Raw genomic sequence first — 23,745 nt, forward strand, 5'->3', positions numbered from 1 at the left:
CTCTTGAAGAAAGAGCTCAGAGGCTGTTCGCCACTAAAGGAAAACCTCTGGATTCATTGGATCCCTCTTTGTTCACAAAGAACCCCAAGGCAAAGGGCATCAGAAGGTAAATAGATTTTCCTTTTTAAAATGGGTAAAACGTATTTTTTGTTTCTGCAATTAGCTCATGGCAACAACTTGGTATTCATTAGAATTAATCTTTTAACTAATAAGTGCAGTAAGTTGAAATCTGGTTGCTATGGGTCCCTACCTTTTTTCTATCCACTATTGAAGTCTATAATTCCACATATACGCACAAATAACGTTTACACTTGTAATAAAAACTTGGTTCAAGAACTGATAAAACTGTAGATATATTTAAAGTGACCCTGTCACCACAGGGCCATATGTGCACAATACCAATACTGTAAGAGAAGAGGCACTATACATACCTTTCCCAGGACCCGTGTATTGAAACACCTCCACTTTGAGACTCACCAGCCACTACAGGTATTTGATTCTTCAGTTGATTCAAATACCTTGTACCGCTGCTGCCCACAGTGGTTCTTCCTGTCAGCTTGTTTATTGAACCACAGTATCCTGCATGGGAACAGTTGTTCCAGATGTTTGGAAGTGTACCATATATGCAGCATCCAGGACAAAACGACAGCATCGTGTGACAGGGTTACTTTAGGAATATCTTTTAAAGTTTGAGTTGTGATGTTAAAGGAGAACTATGGCCTAACCCTTTTTGGTCATAGTTCTCTTCAGGGTCACAGGAAGACGTATGTTAATGTCCTCTGGTGACCCAAAAATCTCTACGCTATTGCCAACTATATGCTGAGAGTGCAGCCAGGACGACTCTCGTCAATACTGTCAAGATTCACCCTGCTGTCTGACAGCTGGCTCTGCCCACCCCCTCCCTCATCCGTTCCTCACAGTCAGAGGGGGGGGGAATCCCCGCGGGGAGCAGTGACTGACGGTCACCGCTCTCGGCAGAGAGAAGATCAGGAAGTCAGCGATTTGCGGTATGTGTTTGCTTCTTGATCAATAGAGCTGACCTGTGACCACTTCCGTGTTGCAGGTCGGCTTGAATTATGGGGGTGAGTATATTTCACTTACCCCACAATTCTCCTTTTAAGTTAAAGCGGAACTGCAACCTCCTTTCCCCTAAAGCTGAGGAAGGTGCCATCTTAGCCTCCATTTGGATTGCAGTTGCCATGGTGCTGCACATGTGATGCGCTGAGACACCAGCCATTTGAGAGCTTTAAAGTTTTGTTGAAAGCTCAAATAAGCTCCCTGGCAACCTTTACATTAAACTGGTGGTTAATGTTCCTCTTTAAGTTGGAACTGTAGGCAAATGTTAGGTACTGACCTTTCATAACTTTACACAAAACTATGTGAGGTGTTTCTGTTTCCCCTCCTATTGTGAAGATTTCCGATCGCTTTGTGGTCACTTGATCAGAAAGTTTTCCAAGATGTTCCCGGTGGATATATATTTAGAGCAACTGCCAGTTAATGCAAAGTACACTAAACAATCTCCTAACCCTTTTTAGTACAGCTATAAAAAGCTGTACCCCATATGATCCTATATCCCTAAATGGCAGCTAAAGCCTACCCCAACCCTGATTTTGTTTACTTTCTCCCACTGCACGTCTCTTACCTGTTGACTATAAGTAGAGTTGAATGGAGCCAACTTACAAGACTGGAGATGCTCTACCTTTTATCTCTGGTTACTTACACTAGTGTCAACATTGAGGTTGTAGTCTAAGTATGGAATGTCAGCCACAACTCTGGGTAGGCAGGCACCATCACAGAGACGTATACGTGCATATAGGTTATGCAGTTTATATCATTGCTGTGTAGGTCTGGGAGTGGTTTAGTGCATTTCATATGAAAGTGTACATATTGATTTTACAGTATGTGTATTTCAACAGAGACACAGAAAAGAACAAGGACATCGCCTTTCTTGAAGCTCAGATTTATGAATACGTTGAAATCCTATCTGTAAGTCATTTTATTTAACTTTATATAACTGTTTGTTTTAGGCTAAAAAAGATAAATGATTTGTCAAATGTCCAATAATCAATCCACAACCTCTCTTAAAATTCAATAAAATGCAGGCTAATAGTGCACAAGTGTCTTATTTGAATAATTATTGCTTGACAAGGTTAGTACTAGTTATCTGCCAAGAAAATTGATGTCAGTCATTTTTATCGCAAAAGCCAGCTACACCTAAAAATCGGTTGTTGGTGGGGACCAATAGGTTGCATCACTTGCTTCATTCTTGTATGTCTCATAACTTCTGTTGGAGAGATTTCCTCTAAAGTGATTTGTGTCACCCCCTTCAATAAGGTCATAACAAAGGTGTCACTCTTCTTTGGATGGACTCCTTGGTTATCCGTTTAGTCTACAGAGTAGAAAAGCCACTGGGAGAATGTGACGCATCATTTGGTTTTGTAATGACTACATCAGTAGAGCAGAACTGGGAATTCTCTTGGAGATGTATCTCTCTGGGACCAGCATGATTCAGTGAGCCAACAACAGTGCAAAGCTGAAATATTAGCTTGCAGAAGCATTGGCTGTCGAAACATGCGTTGTCCAGGTTTTGGAAACTTTAAGTAACACCATGTACAGTCACAGATTTCAGATCTATTTAATTCTGAACTGTTTTTAAGTTTTTATTGCTGTTTTGTGTCCCTGTTGGGGAGATCAAACTGAATCTTTCTGTATTGAAAACTGTTAAGAGATTTCTGATCCCTTTCTGTTGTGTCTCTAGATAGGAAATTATGGAAAATCTCCACAGTGGGGGCCTGACAAATGTTCTAACCCTTCAAAGTCTATCCATTAATTGATTTTAGTTCTAGGTGAAGCCCAGTGGCTTAGTCCCTGGCTCAATATGGCTAATATGTCATGGATACTGCATCTGTAAGATCTTCCTGCCATAATTCCAGACTGTCATCCCATTCACCTAGCAGTTTGGTTTGCTCCAGCTTCTCCTGTTGCTTTCTCCACAGTGTGGAATAAATAAAATAATTAGAAGGTAAAGTAAGAATAGGAGTAGTTATTCAGGAACTCAAGTGCAGATTATTTTATTGAGCAATGAACACTCTTGGGTGTTAAAATACCGGTTTTGGGTTAACTGACCCTTTAACACTACACTGTCAGTTATATCAGATTTGATTTTGTCTGTTCACTTTGATTCCAGGAGCAGAGACACCTGACTCATGAAAATGTGCAGCGAAAGCAGGCCCGGACAGGTGATGAGAGGGAAGAAGAGGAGGAGCAGCTAAGCGAGAGTGAGAGTGAAGATGAGGAAAATGAAATCATTTATAACCCCAAAAACCTTCCCCTGGGTTGGGATGGAAAGGTAGGAGATCTCTGTTGTTTTTATAATCTGCATATATTTTGTTTTTTCTTATTGTCTGGTACATATGAAGTATTCATGAACGTTTTGTATTTTATATACAGTCACCGTGTGGAGATGTCTGCTCCTTTTCTCTTGTTTCTTCTTGTCGAAAAAGAAGGTTCAGTAGATTTAGCTGAAAGTTACACACACAAGTGAACAAGTGTGTATATCAGGGGTTGCAAACCTCCGGGCCTCCAGCTGTGGTGAAACTACAAATCGCATGATGCATCTCTCTTCAGGAGTCGTGGCTGTGAGAATCTTACAGTGCCTCATGAGATTTGTAGTTCCACCACAGCTGGAGGGCCGGAGGTTTGCTACCCCTGGTGTATATGTATGACCATTTGACCACAATGCAGCCACCATTGTTTTCTACCAAAGTAGTAACTTCCCCCTCCTCTCGCTTAAATGGTGCAGTGGTTTTGTAATTTTCTTTTTTATGGTTAGGAATCAAAAAATAAAACCTATAGAGAATAAAGTGAGTGATATTGTGTTCCATCTTGTTTTTCTTTTTGTAGCCTATACCTTACTGGCTTTACAAATTGCATGGACTTAATATCAACTACAACTGTGAGATTTGTGGAAATTACACCTACAGGGGGCCCAAAGCTTTCCAACGCCATTTTGCAGTAAGTCTTTAATATGTTAATTCTAAGATAAAAGCCATTACAATGTGGTGTTTTTTATTTTTTTTATAACTCTGTCTCACAATTAACTGCCACTAATGTTATTCTCTTCTGATCTCATCACCAGGAATGGAGGCATGCCCATGGTATGCGGTGTCTGGGCATTCCAAATACAGCTCACTTTGCTAATGTCACACAGATAGAAGATGCAGTTTCCTGTGAGTAAATACGGTCTGTTTCCCATGTTTTTATGGCAGGGCTTGACAAATGCCAGGTCGCCAATGCAACTAGAAATTGCGTCCTGGCATCTGGGCTTTTGCCAGCTCGTTCAATGCACCACGCTTCCCCCGGAAGATGCGCTGTTGGTCCTTCCACACTTGTGTCACTTTTCTTCTCTTCACTGCTATATCCCACACACAGTGCTGAAGAAAACAGGGAGGTGAGTAGAAGGTAGCTGGCATTATTGTTCCCCCTTCTACCGCTGCCGCAATAACCCGCTCTCCTCCCAGCTGTATGCTTTGATCTGTGTCCCCTCTGACACAGACCGCAGCAGCAGGTTACAAGCCTGTGAGGGGAGACTGCTGAAAATCGGTATTTCCTCGTGCCACTGCCCCCTCTTCTGAAAAACTGCCGGCCGTGACAGGTCTCCAATCCAGCGGTCGAGAGCAATAGTCAGCCTGCTATTTCAAATTGCAATAACCAATAGCAGGCTGGCTATTGAACCAGCCCACTGCCTGCTGTCAATCATCAGAGCAGGACATGGAGAACTTTGTCCCTCAGGTCTCTCCTGCTGATTGACAGCAGGCAGTGGGCTGGTTCAATAGCCATCCTGCTATTGGTTATTGCAATTTGAAATAGCTAACAGCAGGCTGGCTATTGCTTCCAGCCTGCTGTTTACATTCAGCTTGCCTCAGCTGGCAGCTGCCATTACCCAGTTAAAGTATTGAAGTGTAAAAGTGACACTAAGAGTCTAATAGACCCCTAATGTCACCTTAAAGAGAACCTGTCATTTATCAAATTAATAAAAAATAAAAGGTCATAAATGACTTATACTTGCCCGCCTCATGGGACCGGCAGGGTAAGTCAAATAATTTTTGGGGGGGCACCATAAGCACCTAATACATAACATTTAAAACATTTTTTAAAAGAAAGGCACAACTTCCCTTGAACGACCCCAGTGTAGGACAGAGCAGTCGGGGTTAATTTGTCAGCAGAGTAATAGGCAGTCACTGGTAGGAATGGATACACTGCATAAAGATAGTAGATACAAATGTATCAATATGTAACAGGATTACTCACTTCATTCATCTGTGGCCACAAAATGAAAGTCCATCTAAGATTGCTGTGATGCATATGGAAGTGATATCTCAATGGAAGATGTTCCTGTGATGATTTGTAATCCCAGTGATTGTCTTTATAAAGATCGCACAGTTCCTCTCATTATGAATCCGGAATAGTATCATCCAAAAAAAAAATGCATATATTTCCTCGCATATGGGGATAGCCTCAGGGGTTCCCCTTGTACGTGCGGCTGTACAGTGAAGCGAAGATGGATGAAGTTCCTGCGACAATGTGTCCAATGGAGCACATTAATCAGGAGCCTGATTGTTAATGAATGTAAATTTTTTTTTTTGGGGGATGATACTATTCCGGATTCATAATGAGAGGAACTGTGCGATCTTTATAAAGACAATCACTGGGATTACAAATTATGACAGGAACATCTTCCATTGAGATATCACTTCCATATCCATCACAGCAATCTTAGATGGACTTTCATTTTGTGGTCACAGATGAATGAAGTGAGTAATCCTGTTACATATTGATACATTTGTATCTACTGTTTTTATGCAGTGTATCCATTCCTACCAGTGACTGCCTATTACTCTGCTGACAAATTAACCCCGACTGCTCTGTCCTACACTGGGGTCGTTCAAGGGAAGTTGTGCCTTTCTTTTAAAAAATTTTTTAAATGTTACTTGTTCACTGGATAGCTCCACTAATGGGATTTCTTTGTTAAGGGGATTCTGCTGTTTGAATATTATTTCTGAAACCCAGGAGCCTAGTCCACATAATTTGTTACTTATTTGCTATTTATTGCGATACTCCTTTTCCCCTGTATGTTTACGACGCTGGTTATCCTGGGCTCCTCTGTCACTCGTGCGGGCCTGGGACCAGCACAACGGCTGCCTATACTGATAACGGAGGAGAGATCAGCTTTCTTCCTCTTGCTGATCCCTCCTTTGATCTCTGAAGTTAGAAGTGTTGTGTATTAAATCACTTCTGCCTTCAGCTGTCATTTCTCTGGCTGCCATAGCCAGAGAAGAACCTGGCGAAGCAGATCTCTGCTTCATCAGCTTCTTTTGGGGATCCCTAGGTGACATTAGGATTCTAATAGACCCCTGATGTCTCCATGAAGAGGACCTGTTGTATATTTGCTATCACATGTGATGGCAATAAAGTTAAATGAAGAAAAAAAAATGAGTCGCATATTAAAAAATTTTAAAAAACCCTCCCAAAAAAAATGCTTAAGTCCCCCGCGTGCACGCACATACAAACGCAAATAAGCAAGAGTGCGAGCAATAATTTTAGGGTCATTAGTCACTGTTGACACTAAACTGATGAGCGGTGAAAGCTTTTAAAGCGTCGCCTATGGCCAATTTTGGGTATTGTAGTTTTTTGTGATTTTCGCGGGCACAAAATTAAATAAAAGAAAAAACTTGGCTCCTAACTATTTTAGCTGGCTCCTAGATTCAAAGCAAATTTGTCAAGCCCTATTTTACGCTATCTGATCCTTTTTTGAACCAATAAGCATGACAGGAATTGCAGTATGTATTTTTGTCTGGCGGTGTTAGGGGGGGGTGTTGGTTTTTAGGGGTGGTAGTGATTAGTGTGTGGCATATAACATAACACAGGGCAGTTGGGGGGAGTCCAGGCTGCTGCGGGTGTAATATGAAGGGAGGACATGTAGGAGATGGCTGCACACACTATAAGGTTCATTACCTTATAACATGTCCTTGGCTCGGTGCAGAGCTGTCAGTCTATCCACTCGACCATCACTCCCCACAAGGCCACGCTTTGTCTCCTCACCGATACAGGCCATGCTGCTCTGCTCTCTGCACTGACAGAGAGCCGCTCTGCTCTCTCGATTATGGACGTGCTGCCCCGCTCTCTGCAGCACTGACATGGGTGAGCTGCCTTGCTCTCCTCCTCTCTGGCCCTGGATTCAGAGCGGGACTGCCCAGGAGACTGCCGGAGCTGCGGACCAGTTGGTAACAGGCCATGGACCTGTCCGCAGCCCGGTGGTTGGGGACCCCTTAGGTAGATGATTACTGTGGTTCAAAATGATGATCCATTTTGCCTGACACTTCAGCCTAGTTATGCTGAGCAAGGAAATTTGGTGATTGCTTTTATATTGAATGTGTTATGTTTGCCTTATGTTAGGTCCTTTCTGTCTTATCTGTAAGCTCCTCTCTGCCATAGCGGTTAGCCTTTGTGATAACATTATTTTCCTTATATTTTTCAGTGTGGTCAAAACTCAAGCAGCAGAAGGCTTTAGAGAGGTGGCAGCCTGATACAGAGGTAAGCCAGTGATGTAATTTTCATTCTTTTTGGAAGTAAACAGGCCTGCCAGCTCAACCTAGAATGAAGGCTTATGATATAGCACAGGACACAGTTATTTTCGTATCCAGTTACTTTCACTTCAGAGCTTTAAACAATCGTTTACTGGAAATAAAGCCCTTCAGGACTTGGCAGATCTCTCGGGTATACATTCTGCTTGTCGGTAACAGTCACTGTTACACAGGTGCCTCCAATGGTTACCTCTAACGTGGTAACCCAACAACTGATGTCATAATAGTGTATTACCCAGAAACAAAATATTTCTGTCCTATTGAATGTATATCGGTTTCTTTTGTTTATGTTGCTTTGCTGTTTTGTGTTATTGGATTATACGTTTATCTGAAACCAAAAGTGGCTTTGGGAATTGTGCAGTCCACATACTTTTTACATATGAACAATTGGAATGCTTGGGTTAAAAAAGGGTTCTTGGACCTTATTCTTTCAGATGATTATATAGGCAGCCATTCTTTCTATTTTCTATTGTATGATACAAGATCTGAAGATGTATGTGCACACAGGTTATGTTAGCAGAAATAATACTTGAATAGCACATGGAAAACTCCTAGGTAACCTTATTTGTCATTGGATAATTTGCCCATGTTTCTTCAACTGTGCACCATTTAATTTGCTTAGTTCTGCAAGACCTAAGGCTGGAAACGGCTCTGGTCTATGCAACAGGCTAATCCTTTAGTTTCAGTATGCACTGCATCAATAAGTGCTGACACGGTCTCCTTTAATTTGGGAGAAAAAGCAGTAGACTGTGACTCCTAAGGGGCAAGCTCATCAGAGAATTAGAGTCTCTGTGGCCAGTGGCTTAGAACGCGCAAAGGCCTTAAAGAATTTCCTTTGCAGCCGCGTTTCCAATTTCTCTATAGAGATTGGAAACATTCTGACATGCTGTTTGTTCCCCCGAAAACACATATTGGCCTTCTATCCGTTTAGGATTTTGTGCAGATGTGGTCTATTCCCTACTGTGGATTCGGCAGTGTCCCGCCTTAGGACGCCTACCATTCTGGTAGGAGATACCTGTCTTTAAGCATCCAACCGATAAGCGATTGGAAGCTCTTTCTATGGCTTGGCTCTCACTGGTAGGCCCTGCCATTCATCCGATCCTGACTGTGACATTTGTCAAACCATGTCTGGCTGGTCAAAACCCCTTAAAAAAGATCTAACCAATGCTGGGGTTGGTCCTTAGAATGCGAAGAGCAGATGGCTGTAGCTTTAAATTTCAGCTTTTATGGTTTGGTAGGGCTCCTGTCTCTTTTTCATGCATTTGTCCCAATGTCCGTTTCATATGCCTAGGACACTGGCTAAAGTGCTGGACTGTAGAACCATTGTGTTAAAAGCAGTTGATCCGCATGCATGATCCAAAGTGTCTCTTTGGACTAGCTTTTGACCTACTTCTGTCCCACTGTAGCTCCAGTTCCTTGGGAAGTTTCCCTCCATTGTCTAGATGTGGTTTGGGATGGTTTGGGATGCAAGAGCTTTCCTCTCGGCCACTGCTTCTTTCAGAAGACTTATTCCCTTTTTGTAATGCCGTATTGACAGACTCTGTTTAACCCCTTCGTGACTGACGACGTACAGTGTACGTCGCCAGCATACGCTTTAGATTCTCCTTCCCCCATCTCTAGTTGGATCAGACCTTCATTTCAGCTTAGTCTCAAGATTTGGGTCCCGCCCTTTTCCATCAAGGCACACTCTAGTAGATCTGAGTAGTTCTAGGGCTTTTCAGCATTAAGCAACTGTTACCCAGTTGTATGTTCACCGGAGTCTACCTCTAAGAGCCTAATTAAATAATTGTTCAGTACTTGATTCTCCCTAACTAATGCAGAGATTTTCATTTACAGGAAGAATATGAAGATTCCAGCGGGAATGTTGTTAATAAGAAGACGTATGAAGATCTGAAACGTCAAGGACTTCTGTAATGCAAATCATTTCTCCAGCTGTTCTATTCTGGTTTATCAGATTCCACAATAGATTGTTCCAGCATTTTATGTTTGCTAGAGCCCACTGATTAGGGCAGAACTTACTTGTAAGATTTTCTTTTTTAATTAAAGTATGAACAACTTTTTCAGTACATAAATGCTGTTCTTGTGATTTTCATTGATACTTCTTGAAGAATTAAGTGTGTTCTTCTGGAGTATGTGTATGCGATGCATTAGAGCCTGTTGACCGATCAGTTACATGTATCAGTAAGTTGGCATTTCCTGGTGTCATATTGCCTACTCTCCTGAACCCTTTACACTTTATTGAACTTAAACACTGTTATCCTCACTCTGTATTTAAAGCCCATTTCCACCTTTGCAGATGTATTTTAAAAAAGATATGGCAGCAATGTACGAGTGTACATGAAGGAGCCATATGTAGCTGATGTATATATGAACACACATTTTTTGTTAGCTTTCATCTTCATATCTGCATGGGAATTTCTGCCTCTGTGCAAGAAACATGTGTGTGTGTGTCTCTTCCCCCCCCCCCCCCCCCCCCCTACTATCAAATGGGCAACAGGGAGAAGGCAACTGATTACAATCTGACACCCTGGTATCAGACTGCTTTTCCTGTGGAAAAAATGTTTAATTTTTAGGTTTCAGGTCTAATAAAACCTTCTTTAAAAAAATGAAGAAAGCCTGCAATTTGCGTTATGAAAATGTGCACCTGTATACATCAACATTACACCTACATTACCACAATAAATGCTAATTATTAACAAAGGTGGAAATGGACTAACCACTTGCTGACCGCGGTGTTAAACCCCCTTCCTGTCCAGGCCATTTTTCAGTATTCAGCGCTGCAGTACTTTGATTGACATATATTCCGTCATGCAACGCTGTACTGAAATTAATTTTATACCATTTTTGGTGACAGCTTTCTTTTGGTGGTATTTAATCGCCACTGGGGTTTTTATTTTTTTAATATATAATGAATTAACTTCATAAAATTTTGAAAGAGAACCTGTTTTCCCCACTTTTGTTATAAAACGTTTACCATTACCCAATTTTTTGGTAAAATATAAAAGACTTGGCCACGTCGGATAAATACACCAAATATGTCCAACCTCAAAATTGCGTACGCCATGCGAGATCGCGAAAAACTACCATGCCTAAAATTGGCCATAGGCGATGCTTTAAAAGCACTAATGGACTAATCATCCATTTAGTGTTCCCAGTGAGTAATAGCCCTAAAATTATTGCTCACACTCCCACATTTGCGGCCTTATGTAACGTGTGATGTTCCCATGCATATTTATGTTTATAAGTGCGAGCACGCGGGGGACTTATAATTTTTATTAATAGAAGTTTAATTTTTTGTTTTAAGTTTTTTTTTTTTTTTTCTTCTATTCTTAAAATAGGTCCTCTTTATGCTATCACATTACTAACAAGCCCCTTATGTGATGAATAATATACAGGGACAGGTCCTCTTTATGGGGACATCAAGGGTCTCTAAGACCCCTATTGTCACCTAGGGACCCCCAAAGAAGCTGATTAAGAACAGATCTGCTTTACCAGCTTCTTCTCTAGCTAGCAGCCAGAGAAATGACAGCTAAAGGCGGAAGTGATTTAATATACATCGCTTCTGGCATTAGAGAGAATGGAGGAGAGATCAACGGTGGGGGAATCTCCTCCTTTTCTGTACAAGCAGCTGCTGTTGCCGAGCCCGGGATAACTGGCGGGGAGAGGGAGCGCCGCAATGGAGGGGGAGCACACTTTTTACTTTCATACAAGCGATCGGCCGGCTCTACGCTTATATGTAACAGCCTGTGTCTCCTTAATGATTTGCTGATCTCCATTGAGCACTCTTTGGATGTCCGGAGCATACCTCGGGTTCCTGTTGCAGAAAGGTTCCAGGGGTTATACTCCCAACCTGTTTACTGTTCCAAAACCCTAAGGAGGCATTCTCCCCACCTTGGATCTCAAGGGTCTGAATGTTTACATTCATCCCTCTTCCCTTCACTAGGTAGACTTCCTGGCTTCAATTGACATCAAAGATGCCTACTTACATGTGGCTATCTTTCCAGCTTGCCAATGCTTCCTGGGTTTTGCTATAGTGCCTCTGCACTAGCTGTTCATGGCCCTTCCATCACCTTGTCTTCTACTCCTTGGGTGTACAACAAGAGTCTGGGTGCAGCTTTGGTGGTGGCGTACATTAATCATCAGGAAGGAACCATAGGTCTAACTTCAGCAAGAGAGGATCCTGTCCTGAGCAGAATATCGTATTCCAACCTCGTCAGCAGTTTTCATTCCCAGCGTAGACAATTAACAGGCAGATTTTCTTAGCTGGTAGCATCTGGACCTGGTGAGTGGTCTCTGCACCTGGAGGTGTTCCAGGACTTGTCATGTATGGGGGACGCCGTATGTGAACCTCTTTGCCTCCAAATGTAACAACCAAGTGGACAGGTTTGTATCCAGGTTCAGGGATCCATTAGCAAAAGTAGTTAAGGCACTAGTGGTGCAATGGAATTAATACTCCGTGATTTTTGCCTTTCCTCCCCTGAAGCGTCTTCCTCGTCTGCTCTGCAGGATAAGAATGAAAGGCATTTCAGAGGACCTCATTGTTCTTGGAACTGATGCACATGCCTAGTAAGATTTCTCACTGACACACCTTAGGTTCTGCTAGACTGTCCTGATCTGCTGTCCCAAGAACTGTTTTATCCTGCATCAAGTCCACTACCCGCAAGGTCTATTATCAGATGTGGAAAGCATACTTTGCTTGTTATCAGTCTTTAAGGGCTTTCACCCCAGACATTTCTCAGTAAGGGTGATCTCTATCCCCCAATTCCAGTCCTCTCTCAATCTGGTTCTTTCAGTGCTTCAGAAGACCCCTTTTAAATGTATTGGAGACATTCCTCTCTGTACTTTGACCTGCAAGGTCATTTTCCTTGTTATATCACCTTGTCTAGGTGAGTGTGTGAACTAGCAGCCTTACCCTTCAAGAAACCCTTTTTGGTCTTGTATGGGTACATGGTGGTGTTGAGGCCAGACTTTCTTTCTCCCCAAGGTAGTCTCTATCTTTGACCCTTCTGTCCTTGTGTCTGGCTCCAGTTCACTACAAGTAAATTTCCCTCCAATGCCTAGATGTGGTTCAAGCTGTGTGTGTGTGTGTTTTTATTTATTTTTCTCTCAGCCACTGCTTTCAGAAAAAATATATTTTTTTTACTCCCTATAAATTCATTTATTTGGAATCCATTGAAGGGCACAAGTCCCACGCCTCTGAGTTTATAGTCATTCTCTTGGTACTGCTTTTGTTACACAACTCATGTATGCTGGTAATAGGAGGGGTTATATAATGGGCTGGCCTACAGTCCTTTTGTCGGTTTCCATTTGTCTTTTAGGCGATGGTATATCCCCAAGGGTTTAAGACTTCATGTGTCCCGTAATGCATTTCAGGAAAAGGACTTTATGGTGAGTAAAAAAAGCCTATTTTACAGTTCGCAGCCATCATTTTGTATGTGTTTTTTTTGTATGCAATAGACATAAATGTCGTAAGCACAATATTTAGCAGCTTCTTTTTTGGTTGCTATGTGACTTTAACAACCATTTACATCATCCAGTAACTAAACCTTATTTACATAACAGTCAAACTTGGCAGCATGATGGAAAAGTTTTGTATTATTTACATTACTATTTTAACATATTTGTAGAGCATTTTTAGAGCATCTCCTGAGTATCACGCATGATATGAGTGGGAAGGCTGTACGTAGTAGTTTGCTAGTGATGTGACAGTAAAGCAAAAGGCAAAAGACAGAGGATACACATTTAAACATGTCTTATGTACTTCCTTCCAATGGACATCATACTTTCAGTTAACAATAACCAGTTCTAAGTTAAAAAAAAAGCATTGTGGGCCATTCAACTGTCACATCAAAGGCGGCTGTGGGGTACTTCCTTATGTTTCATTATTGTTCCAAATTTGGCACTTCGCATCAAGATAAACATCCTTTTCCTTTTTAACAAAGGGACAGTCATTTGTAATTTTAGGTCTGAAAAGAGAAATAATTCAACTGTGCACTAAAACAGGTTCTCTTTAAACAAATTGTTCGGTCTGGGTTTTGGTTTCATGGAGTAGCTGAAGACCTGTGTTTACTTAATACGGTCATAGATGCTAATTACTTTCCGTTTGCCACGGTTTATGGGGGGAAATAACAATTGGACAGGTTAAAAATTCTTGTCTGATTCCTATGGCTACCCCGACTACACGGCAGTTAAGGTCTGAATCTCGCCTCCCACAGGCCTTCTCACTAAGCTATACATGAATGCTGTCTAAGAGGACTAAGCTTTGGAAAGATAAAACTTTTTTTCTATAATATGTACATTAATTTTCTTTTTATTGACCCTGTCAATCTAATGTAATGTACCCAAGCGTTGCATCCTGGGAAGGTTACATCAGCAGAGCACTGCTGGGAAATCTCATCCTGGTTTTTTTCCATGAGCTCTCAGGGAAATGCATTTTCCTCCACTGAGATGATGTGCATGGTCACATGTCCTAGTCACATGTGCAAGAGTTCCAGGAAGTAAAGGGAGATCTAGTAATCTGCCCTTAGTTAAAAAAAAAAGAAAGGCCACTGTAAGAAGGAAATCAAAAACAAGGTATACAAAGCCGGCAATTATCTAGAAGTACAGGTGAAACTCGAATAATTAGAATATCGTGCAAAAGTAATGGCAGTAATTGCTGCAAAAGGGGCCCAAACCAAGTACTGAGTACATATGCATGCTTGTGCTTTTCAGAGGTCCGATATTGTTCTATGTACAATCCTTGTTTTATTGATTGCATGTAATAATCTACTTTTTTGAGGTTGTGGATTTGGGGTTCTTGGGGTTTTCATGAGCTGTAAGCCATAATCATCACAATTATGACAAATCACGGCTTGAACTATCTTGCTTTGCATGTAATGAGTCTATCTCATATATTAGTTTCACCTTTTAAGTTGCATTAGTGAAATAAATGAACTTTGCACGATATTCTAATTATTCGAGTTTCACCTGTATATGTTTGTAGATTGTCATTACTAAACATTTCTAAAGTTGTGTTTGTTGTCATTTCAAAGATGAGGGTAAAGTTCCTCTTTCGGCTCCATTCACACATAGCGGTAGCAGTTTCTGCGCGGAGCAAAACCGCGCAAACGGTAATATACGTGCAGATTCTGCGAGTTTGCGGCTATTACTATAAAAATCACGCTTGGACTATTTTGCAGGACATGCGTACCGTGAGGCCGCCGCAATAGTCTGAACAATGCACTGGTTTTTATGTTTAGTGCATTTACACATGTGCAAATACACGTGGGAAAACCGCTCCTCTGTGAATGGAGTTTAGCTTCTTGTGACTCTTATTATACTCTGATTTTATACAAATCTGCTTCATTTTTAGAATGGAGCTGTCAAGGCAACACCCACAATGATGCTATAACACATCCCAATGGTGTCACGTCCATTAGGTCATGCCCTTTATCTATTGTATTATGAGAATTATCACAACACAGGATGATGGCTAGTAGTCTTGGGGGAAATTGTAAAGTCTCTTTCCCATAATTCTATAAACAATGGTGTTTCCTGAAGTAATGAGCACTGAAAGCAGACTTGCGTATAGATTTGTTCCTCAAGCATGTGTGATGTAAAAATAGAGACTGTTGCATGTCAATTCTGAGCAATTTCAAGGGTGTTGCCCTGATAACACTGAGGTAGATGTAGTTACTGGACGGTCTTTGATCCATGCAACATTGTACTAATTCGGATCTATTCTCATAAGAATGTTCTAAGTAATCTGTAACAACCAATGCAAAGTCCATTTTCTGAAGTCTGATCCACAAAAGTGTATTCCTGGTTGATTGCTGGACCTTGTTCTTTGCCATCCTGACTAGGAAATACCAATTCTGTTGCACTCTTAGCCCTGGGATTGCAAATTGGCAGTGCATTGGTTGTTACAGATTACTTAGCACATTCTTATGAGAATAAATGCAAATTAGTACGGAAAATGTAGTTAAAATCTCAAATCAAGGATAAAAATATATTATTTGGATTCTGCAATAAAACAAACATCCTATCTCTAAGCTCGATTTAAAGATGGACTATAATCAGGCACATGGTATGTTATAAAAGTGTTTTTTTATCTGGTACTTGCACAAGGCAGTTGTACTAGAGCATCCCTAAAGGGTGGAGCTGAGAGGAAGTCTGAGAGCACAGAGGCAAGATCACATCAGTCGTGTTGCTGCCTCTTGCCTCCTCTCCTGAATCTGCACGCTCCAGGCACAGCATCTCATCTGTAAGTTTAGCATTGTACACATTTTTGGGTTCTTTCTGGCTGGGGGGAGGAGGATATATTGAAATGATTAATATCATATTACTTATAATATTGTAATTTCTCGTACTGCATTGTAGAGTTTGATAAAAAAAAAAAAAATTTTTACGAATAGACAAAATGCTCACTGGGCAGCGCCGATTTTCTTCCTTGAGTTGCCATACACCCTGTTAATGTGTAAGGGATGTTTTATTAATGGAGGGAGTTTTTCATTCTAATTTTTTGATGGATCTTTGCTTGCTTCAGAGATCATGGGACAATTAAGATTCAAATACTGTTTATTTGATGCATTGTTTTTCTCTTCTGGTGTATTCTGTAATGTTCTTATGTGATTTAAAGAAAGGGGAAAAAATGTGCCCTGCTATTATAAAATAGTTATTAACTATAGTTAGAACTTAATTAACCTAACCTCCTTGGCAAGGCACCTGCCCATTCTCAATGATTTTGTAGGGAAGATGTCTGTCATTATTCGATCGCATTTTAGAAGTAAACACTAAATGCCAAATTTAAAAACGTGAAAAAGATCTGCCAGTCTGGTGTGACTTGAATATTATATGTAATGTGTTCACTTATGAGCTGCATATATACAATATATATATAACTATAAACTTAAGGAAATTTTTGTTGCACAGAGTGAGTTGTGAAAAAGCGGCGGGGGGAGGTTGCTCATTGCTTTGATGACCACTGATCAAAGTAAAATACACTGGAATGCTAAGATTTTATAATATGGATTCCATACTGACTTGGTGGGCCGGGTGTGGCTGTAGTTAGGCAGTGATAGTTGTTCTATAACTGATACCTGCCACGGTTAAAGTACCTGTCTGCCAGAAAGGCTATTAAAGGAAACCTGTTTTAACCCCTTCGTGACTGACGACGTACAGTGTACGTCGCCAGCATCGGAGCTTTTGAAACAGACTCCCGGCGACTTTTGCCGCCGGGAGTCTGTTTAAACTTGTAGAGCCGACTGTCGGCTTTACAACAGAAGCGATCCTGGCGACTTACCTGTCGCCAGATCGCTTCTGCGTCCCGAAGAAGGGAAGATAGGGGGTTGCAATTGCTGATCTCCTTTTGAAAATGCTAATTACCTGTCAATGACTTGCAACAAGCATTCAGCAGGTCACAGCTTCTGACCTCCATAACTTCAATAACTCAAAGTAGGGAATTAAAAAAAAAAAAATGTTGGAGACAAACTTTGTCTCAGCTGGTGCACAGCCAACCCGCTTTAAAATTCTAATTTGTGTGGAAATAATTTATATAGAAGATGGAAGACAGGGGAGATAGATGAATGGTTACTATGCGCAACCTGGGTTGTTGATTTGTAAATGGGGTAATAGTAATGATCTCTAATAACATGTAGCCTGCCCCCTGTCTCTCATTGTCTTCAATATCCAACCAAACCTGTAGCATTTACAGAGTTTCTGGCCATCATTTCCGCTGGTGTGTCTGCAGTCTTCTTTAGCATTACACGTCCTGAACATTATAAGCAAGCCTGTGATTGTCAGGGCCCACAGTTAAGGCCCCCTATACTTCATAAGTATTTGCAATTCAATAAGCAGCCAAGGCCTAAATGGTGCATACAATGTTTTACCAGCAGCCACAGAATTAAGAAATGATCAATTCAGCTTGATTTACTCGTTTACACCCGGCTTTTAGGTACACCTAGAAAGGTATTTAGTGCTGCATAGGGATCCATGATCAAAATACATTTTGCTATCCAAATAGTGTTTTGGTGACATAGAACTGGTTAAAAATATAGATGGTGAGCTTCTGTTTGCAATTAATCCAATGGCCAAAAATGTATATTTCCCACTACAGAGATTTTGGGTGCATTGTGACTATTTCAAAAAAGGAAATAAATATTTTTTTTTTGTCTTCTCCAAACATCATATGTTGTATTACACTTTTACCTAAATTAATAAGACCGAACAATAGCGCATTGGTCAAAAGGTTCCATAGCAATTGATTATTCTTCTCTGTGTTTGAGGCCAATACTTCTTAAATTACAACATTCCACTTTCTAACTTACTCTGTAAAAAACAGTTTCTGTAATTTGGCTAATGTAATGCACTTCAAAGTGGACCTATATTCAAATGCTACCAAAGTTATGGTTGCAGATAGAAGAGAGATCCTGTGGGTCAGCTGCAGTTGAGCATCTGGTTAGACTGAGACTGGAGGGTACCAAATGTTTTTTGAAACTGGGTAATTACCCTGCTGAAGTAGCAATAACATTTTTGCTGTGCTATACATAACCTGTGCACAGAGTTGTGGGAGGGACACAGCAGGCCCCACCCATTACAGACTGCCTGCAGAAAACTACAGGAGGGGGCAGATACAAGACCAGTCACCCTGCACAAGTAGAGAGAGCCGCAATGACTGGTCTTTATTACAGGAAGCTCCTGCCATTTTATACTGGATTACTGCACAGATCTTGAAGAAATACACAAAGATCACCAAGATTCAAATAAGAAAACACATGGCGTATTTCAACAATATTTGCCTTTACTGGACTTTAGCTTTAAGCTGTCAGGCAGAGCAACTGTAGTCACTACTCATGCATGATTCTAGAGGCCAGCCAGGTTTAATGTAGGCTTGCTTCTTGGGGAAAGAAAATTACTTCATGTTGCTTTCCTTTTCTGGAGAAAATGATGCACCAGCCTCCCTTGGGTGCTAGCCAAAAGCCTGGTCAGGTGGCATCTGCTGCAGCCAATCCAAAGCCAAATCTTCCCCTCTTACAGAGATAAAATGATCAAATGCCTTTATGTTTAGAGGTGTAGCTAGCACTAAAAGGAAGCTGGTGCAGCATTTTGTCCAGGAAGGGTAGGTACTTCAGCACTGTTGTTACCTGTCCATCTCAACAAGCCTGAGAACATAGCTTTATATAACCGTTTGAGTTTTGGTCCAGCGTAGCTTGCAATGTTTAAAATTAGTACGCAGTCAGCCACCTCTATAGAAGTACTGTCCTGGTTGAAAATATGCAGCTTGCAATGATACATGATTTGTTTTCAACTTCCGAAAAGCTAACTTTTTTATGTAAAGTGGCTAATCTGTAGTATCTTAACTTTAAATGCAGTGTAAGAGCACATCGCTTGTCATCGAAGCTGCTGTCTCTTTTTTTTCATTATTTTTCTATTCAGCTGAAAAAAACGTTTTTGGCGTGCTAAAATAGTATATTCTTGGCAAAAGCTTCCCTGAAGGCTTAGAAGGCAAACAACCACAGTATAGAACTTACTAATTATCAGGCTATGTCACCTAATGAAGAGTCCTCTGTGGCTTTGAAATTATATAGTTAACTAGTTAACTATGACAAACGTCTTTGTATCCTGCAGCACTCATTAACCTTCCGTGTTTCTCTGCATTGGTCTGCAAATAAATTATTCTTTACGTTTTCAAGTCACATTGTATTTAATGCAACAGTAAATTGCTCAAATATGGTGACACTATAACAAAAAATAGGTTAGACATATACTGCATAAGAAATATTACATTTTTGTTTACAGAAACGATTAGGGATGTTCAGATACCAAGTACATGTACAGATACTTTTCCAGCTCTAGGACTAGACTAGAGAAAAATGTAAAAGTTAGGAGGCAGCTGTCATTTTTAAGGAGCATACAGAGCTCCTGGCATTTGTGCATCCCTGTATTAAGGCAGTGACACACTGCATGCGAAGCAGCGGCGCGCTGCCTTTGCAAGCAGTGTCATGTTATTTTCTCCTGGGCACCTCAGCTGGCGAGAGCGCGCGGAGCTGAGCGTGCCGAGATGAAGAATTTCAACTTCGGGATGCGACGTCTGGCCGGTTGTTAAGCACGAGCCGATTGGCTGAAGGTGCAGTCAATCACCTGACTGCACTCAGCACACACTGCACGCAAAGCTCCGTGCCGGATAGCTTTGCTTCGCTCTGCACGGCTTTGCGTGCAGTGCATCCCTGTATTAATGTATGGTTTGTGTATATAAAATTTGTCAACTCCTCCCATGCTCACCTCCAGGACCTCCTGTAGAATCTTTCCTAGCCTTTGGGACTCTTTACCCCAACCTGTCCATCTGTCTCCCACCTTGACTGCCTTTAGGCGTTCCCTAAAGACTCATCTCTTCAGGGAAGCCTATCCCACCTCAACCTAACCGCTCAACCATTACGTTTTCAAACAATTCATCCCCACACAGCTACCTCCTCATGTATCACTTGCCCCTCCCTTTTAGATTGTAAGCCCTCAGGGACAGGGCCCTCCTTACCATCTTGTCTTGAATTGTATTGTGATTGCAATGTCTTCCCTATATTGTAAAGCTCTGCGCAAACTGTTGGCGCTATATAAATCCTGTATTATTTATATGTACTGATACTTGTCCAAGTACTGATACATTTTAGTTTATTGTCATGTGACAGTTTTTCTAAAACAATACAAGCTAATGATTTCAGGACAGTGGTGGAGCACCAGAGCCCAGTCCCAGCTGCAACTTCTGCCACCCTGGTACCGGTAGTTCTAGTGAAAATGACAAGTATCTGAACTGGTATATGAACATCCCTAAAAACCATAAATCTAATGCTTGATCAAGGTGTCTGCCTTTCCAGGCTTGGATGTATACCCTCATGCCCTATTCCAAAGGACTTCTTTACTGGCCTCCAAACACTCTTGGGTCATAGACACCGCATAAGGCTCAATTCACAAAGTTAACACACGTGGATAAGGATCCTTATTTTAAACAATGACAGCTACAGTATGTTCAGGTTAAAGCCAACAAATGTAAACATTACAGTCACATGGATAAAAAAAAATGAAGATCCTCTTCCTGGTGTTCATGAATTAAGCTTTTTATGTGAAATGTGCCTTGCATCCATCCAAATCTGATACTTCAGATTTTGGGTAGATGGTTGCAAACTGAATCACCCCTAGCTTCTCCTAACCGGACCATACTACTATAGATTTTCTGCAGATTTTCTATGGCCAGATGGGAAGGGTACAACCGTTTCCTCCATCTACGCTAAACTGCGTGGATGGAGGAATCTCCCACTGGGTCAAGTTTCAGTATCTTGCTAGTCGGCCCTGCTGGCTCTTAAGCACCTGAACATTGCCTGCATCCAATCAAATTGTTCAGGTATTTTGTTAGTCGGCCCTGCTGGATATCAAAATACTAGGGCTGCGGAAATTAACGATTAATCGTAAATTTTTTTGATCTATCAAAATTATTTTGATCGGAACTCACCTTTTCAGCCGGCTTCCGGGAGTTCCTCGGAGGTCCGGTGACGTCACGGACATCGACGTCACCGGACTCCTCCCCCCTTCCCCCAGTGGCTCTAGAATTGGATAACCTCTTAATAAAAAAAAAAACATATTTCCATTCCCCCAAAGTTCCCGCCCTAAGGGTTCATCGAGCTATAATCAATCCAAATATCCAATTTACTGAGGAACGCATCATAATTCTCTCTACCCATTGCTATCCACTTTTCAGATTCCATGATACAATTAACCTGCCTTACCCAATCTGATCTTGTAGGTACCTTTTGGCTCTTCCAAAATCTCGGTATTAACCTCTTTGCTGCATTTAGAAGATGAGGCAAAACTGTAGCTATGTATTTAGCCTTTGACACAGGCATCAAATGCAGCAAAAACACCGGAGAAAACGGTAGAGTCTCCCCCACAGTGGTCTGTATTTGTTCTCTAACATCTTCCCAAAAAGATTTAAGCTTTGGACATTCCCACCACACATGTAAATATGTCCCCTGTAACCCACAGTTCCTCCAACATAGAGGAGAGACATTTTGATAAATTTTCCCTAAAGAATATGAAACCCGATACCACCGGGTAAGCACCTTATAATTGGTTTCTTGAACTCTGGAATCTGTAGATGAGTTATGGGCCCACGCTAGTATTTGGTCCTTCTGTACGTCCGAAAAAATCACCCCATGTCCCTCTCCCATTCTCTCATAAAGTACAAAGAACCTCTTGAGCTTATTTTCAATAACATTTTATACATAAGAGATAGAGAGCCCCTAGGGGGGGACCTAGAGTCACATAATTTTTCAAAAAAAGTTAAAGACCCAAGTGGTCTAATTAGACTAATATGTTCCCGAAGGAAGTTACTGAGTTGTAAGTAGCGCCAAGCATCTAAAGGAAATGTACCCCTTTTTTCCCTCAGTTCCTCCAATGGGATAAGAGCGTTCTCCGCCATAAATCTGCCCAAACGAACATCCCCATCCACCACCCAAGTCCGAAAATATGATAATTGCTCTCCTGGTAAAAACCAGGGGAAACCACCAATTGGTGCTAAAGGGGATATATTGGGGACCAATTCTCCCCTTTTATTTACTGTATCCCATACCTTTAAAGTATGTACAGTCAGGGGCGATACTGTGGCCGCCAAACCTCTACTGGCCGATGGTAGCCAGTGGGCATTAGCTACATTTCTACCGGCCATATATTTTTCCAACAGAACCCATTGTTTGTCCTTCTCATAATACTGCCAATCTAGTATCTTCTGTAATGCAACAGCTTTATAATAAAGAGAGACATCTGGCAGTCCCAAGCCGCCATTTTGTTTGCTGCGCCTCAAAATATCATATGACAACCTTGGTTTTCTGTTACTCCACACAAATCTCAAAAACTCATTTATGCTTCTAATCGATCTACCATTGTGAATACCTTTGCACTCTATTTTGCTATTTTTACACAATAAAGAACCATCTGCACTAGGGTTGGCGCCCTTCTCTTTCTTTTTGTCTTCCAGTTATACAGTTCCCTTGGCTGTATAATAATGGCTTATAATTAATCGAAATTAATCGATTAAAAAACATTTCGATTAATCGAACACAAAAAATGTAATCATTACCAGCCCTACAAAATACCTAAACAATCTGATTGGATGCAGGCATTGTTCAGGTGTTTTGACAGCCAATGGGACTGACTAGCAAGGTACTGAAGCTTGGCCCAGTGGGAGATTCCTCCATCCACATAGTTTAGTGTAGACGGAGGAATCTGTTGCACTTTTTCTATCTGGCCATATTAAATCTGCAGATAATCTATAGGTGTATGGCCAACTTTACACTCCCTTGGCTGCAGCTGGTAGATAAGAGTTAGTAAAGGCTGGAGTTGTACCTAGGAAACCTGACCACAATTGAAATATTAAGGAAATCTAAACTTTGAGTGATTCTGCTCACCAACATCCATTTAATACTTTATTACCAGTTTTAGATAAAGTTCCTTAGGCAACCCTAAAATAAGAAGAGCTGAGAAAAATATTATGCAATGACCTATCCTGACTGTCACACCTATGTAAAATGGCCAAACTGTCTCTTACAGCCAATCCTGGCATGCCATGTGACATCTTATCTTGTTAGTGAGATACCAAGGCTAGCCAGTTAACTGTTGTAAAAGGTGGTAGCAAGTGAAAATCCAGACCTAGGTAAGATACAACTATCTATGCACATTTTTACACACTTACAGGTGAAACTTGAATAATTAGAATATCGTGCAAAGTTCATTTATTTCACTAATGCAACTTAAAAGGTGAAACTAATATATGAGATAGACTCATTACATGCAAAGCAAGATCATTCAAGCCGTGATTTGTCATAATTGTGATGATTATGGCTTACAGCTCATGAAAACCCCAAGAACCCCAAATCCACAACCTCAAAAAAGTAGATTATTACATGCAATCAATAAAACAAGGATTGTACATAGAACAATATCGGACCTCTGAAAAGTACAAGCATGCATATGTACTCAGTACTTGGTTTGGGCCCCTTTTGCAGCAATTACTGCCATTACTTTTGCACGATATTCTAATTATTCGAGTTTCACCTGTACATATGCTATTTCTGCCTATGAT

At 41.1% G+C, this 23,745-nt stretch overlaps 1 protein-coding gene across 2 annotated transcripts in view; it reads left to right on the forward strand.

Annotated features, from left to right (window-relative positions):
• Positions 1 to 9,703, forward strand: part of SF3A3 (splicing factor 3a subunit 3) — a 27,030-nt gene extending 17,327 nt beyond the window's left edge. For both annotated transcript variants that reach the window (XM_018559607.1, XM_018559606.1), the window contains 7 exons: positions 1 to 106; positions 1,917 to 1,986; positions 3,188 to 3,349; positions 3,904 to 4,014; positions 4,139 to 4,229; positions 7,538 to 7,593; positions 9,480 to 9,703. In XM_018559607.1, the coding sequence (XP_018415109.1) occupies positions 1 to 106; positions 1,917 to 1,986; positions 3,188 to 3,349; positions 3,904 to 4,014; positions 4,139 to 4,229; positions 7,538 to 7,593; positions 9,480 to 9,557 (674 nt within the window). In that variant the 3' untranslated portion in view covers positions 9,558 to 9,703. The remainder of the gene's footprint in view (positions 107 to 1,916; positions 1,987 to 3,187; positions 3,350 to 3,903; positions 4,015 to 4,138; positions 4,230 to 7,537; positions 7,594 to 9,479) is intronic.
• Positions 9,704 to 23,745: the final 14,042 nt, after the last annotated feature.

This window comes from Nanorana parkeri, unplaced genomic scaffold (genome assembly GCF_000935625.1).
Source record: "Nanorana parkeri isolate BGI_ZX_2015 unplaced genomic scaffold, ASM93562v1 scaffold406, whole genome shotgun sequence".
Lineage (NCBI taxonomy): Eukaryota > Metazoa > Chordata > Amphibia > Anura > Dicroglossidae > Nanorana > Nanorana parkeri.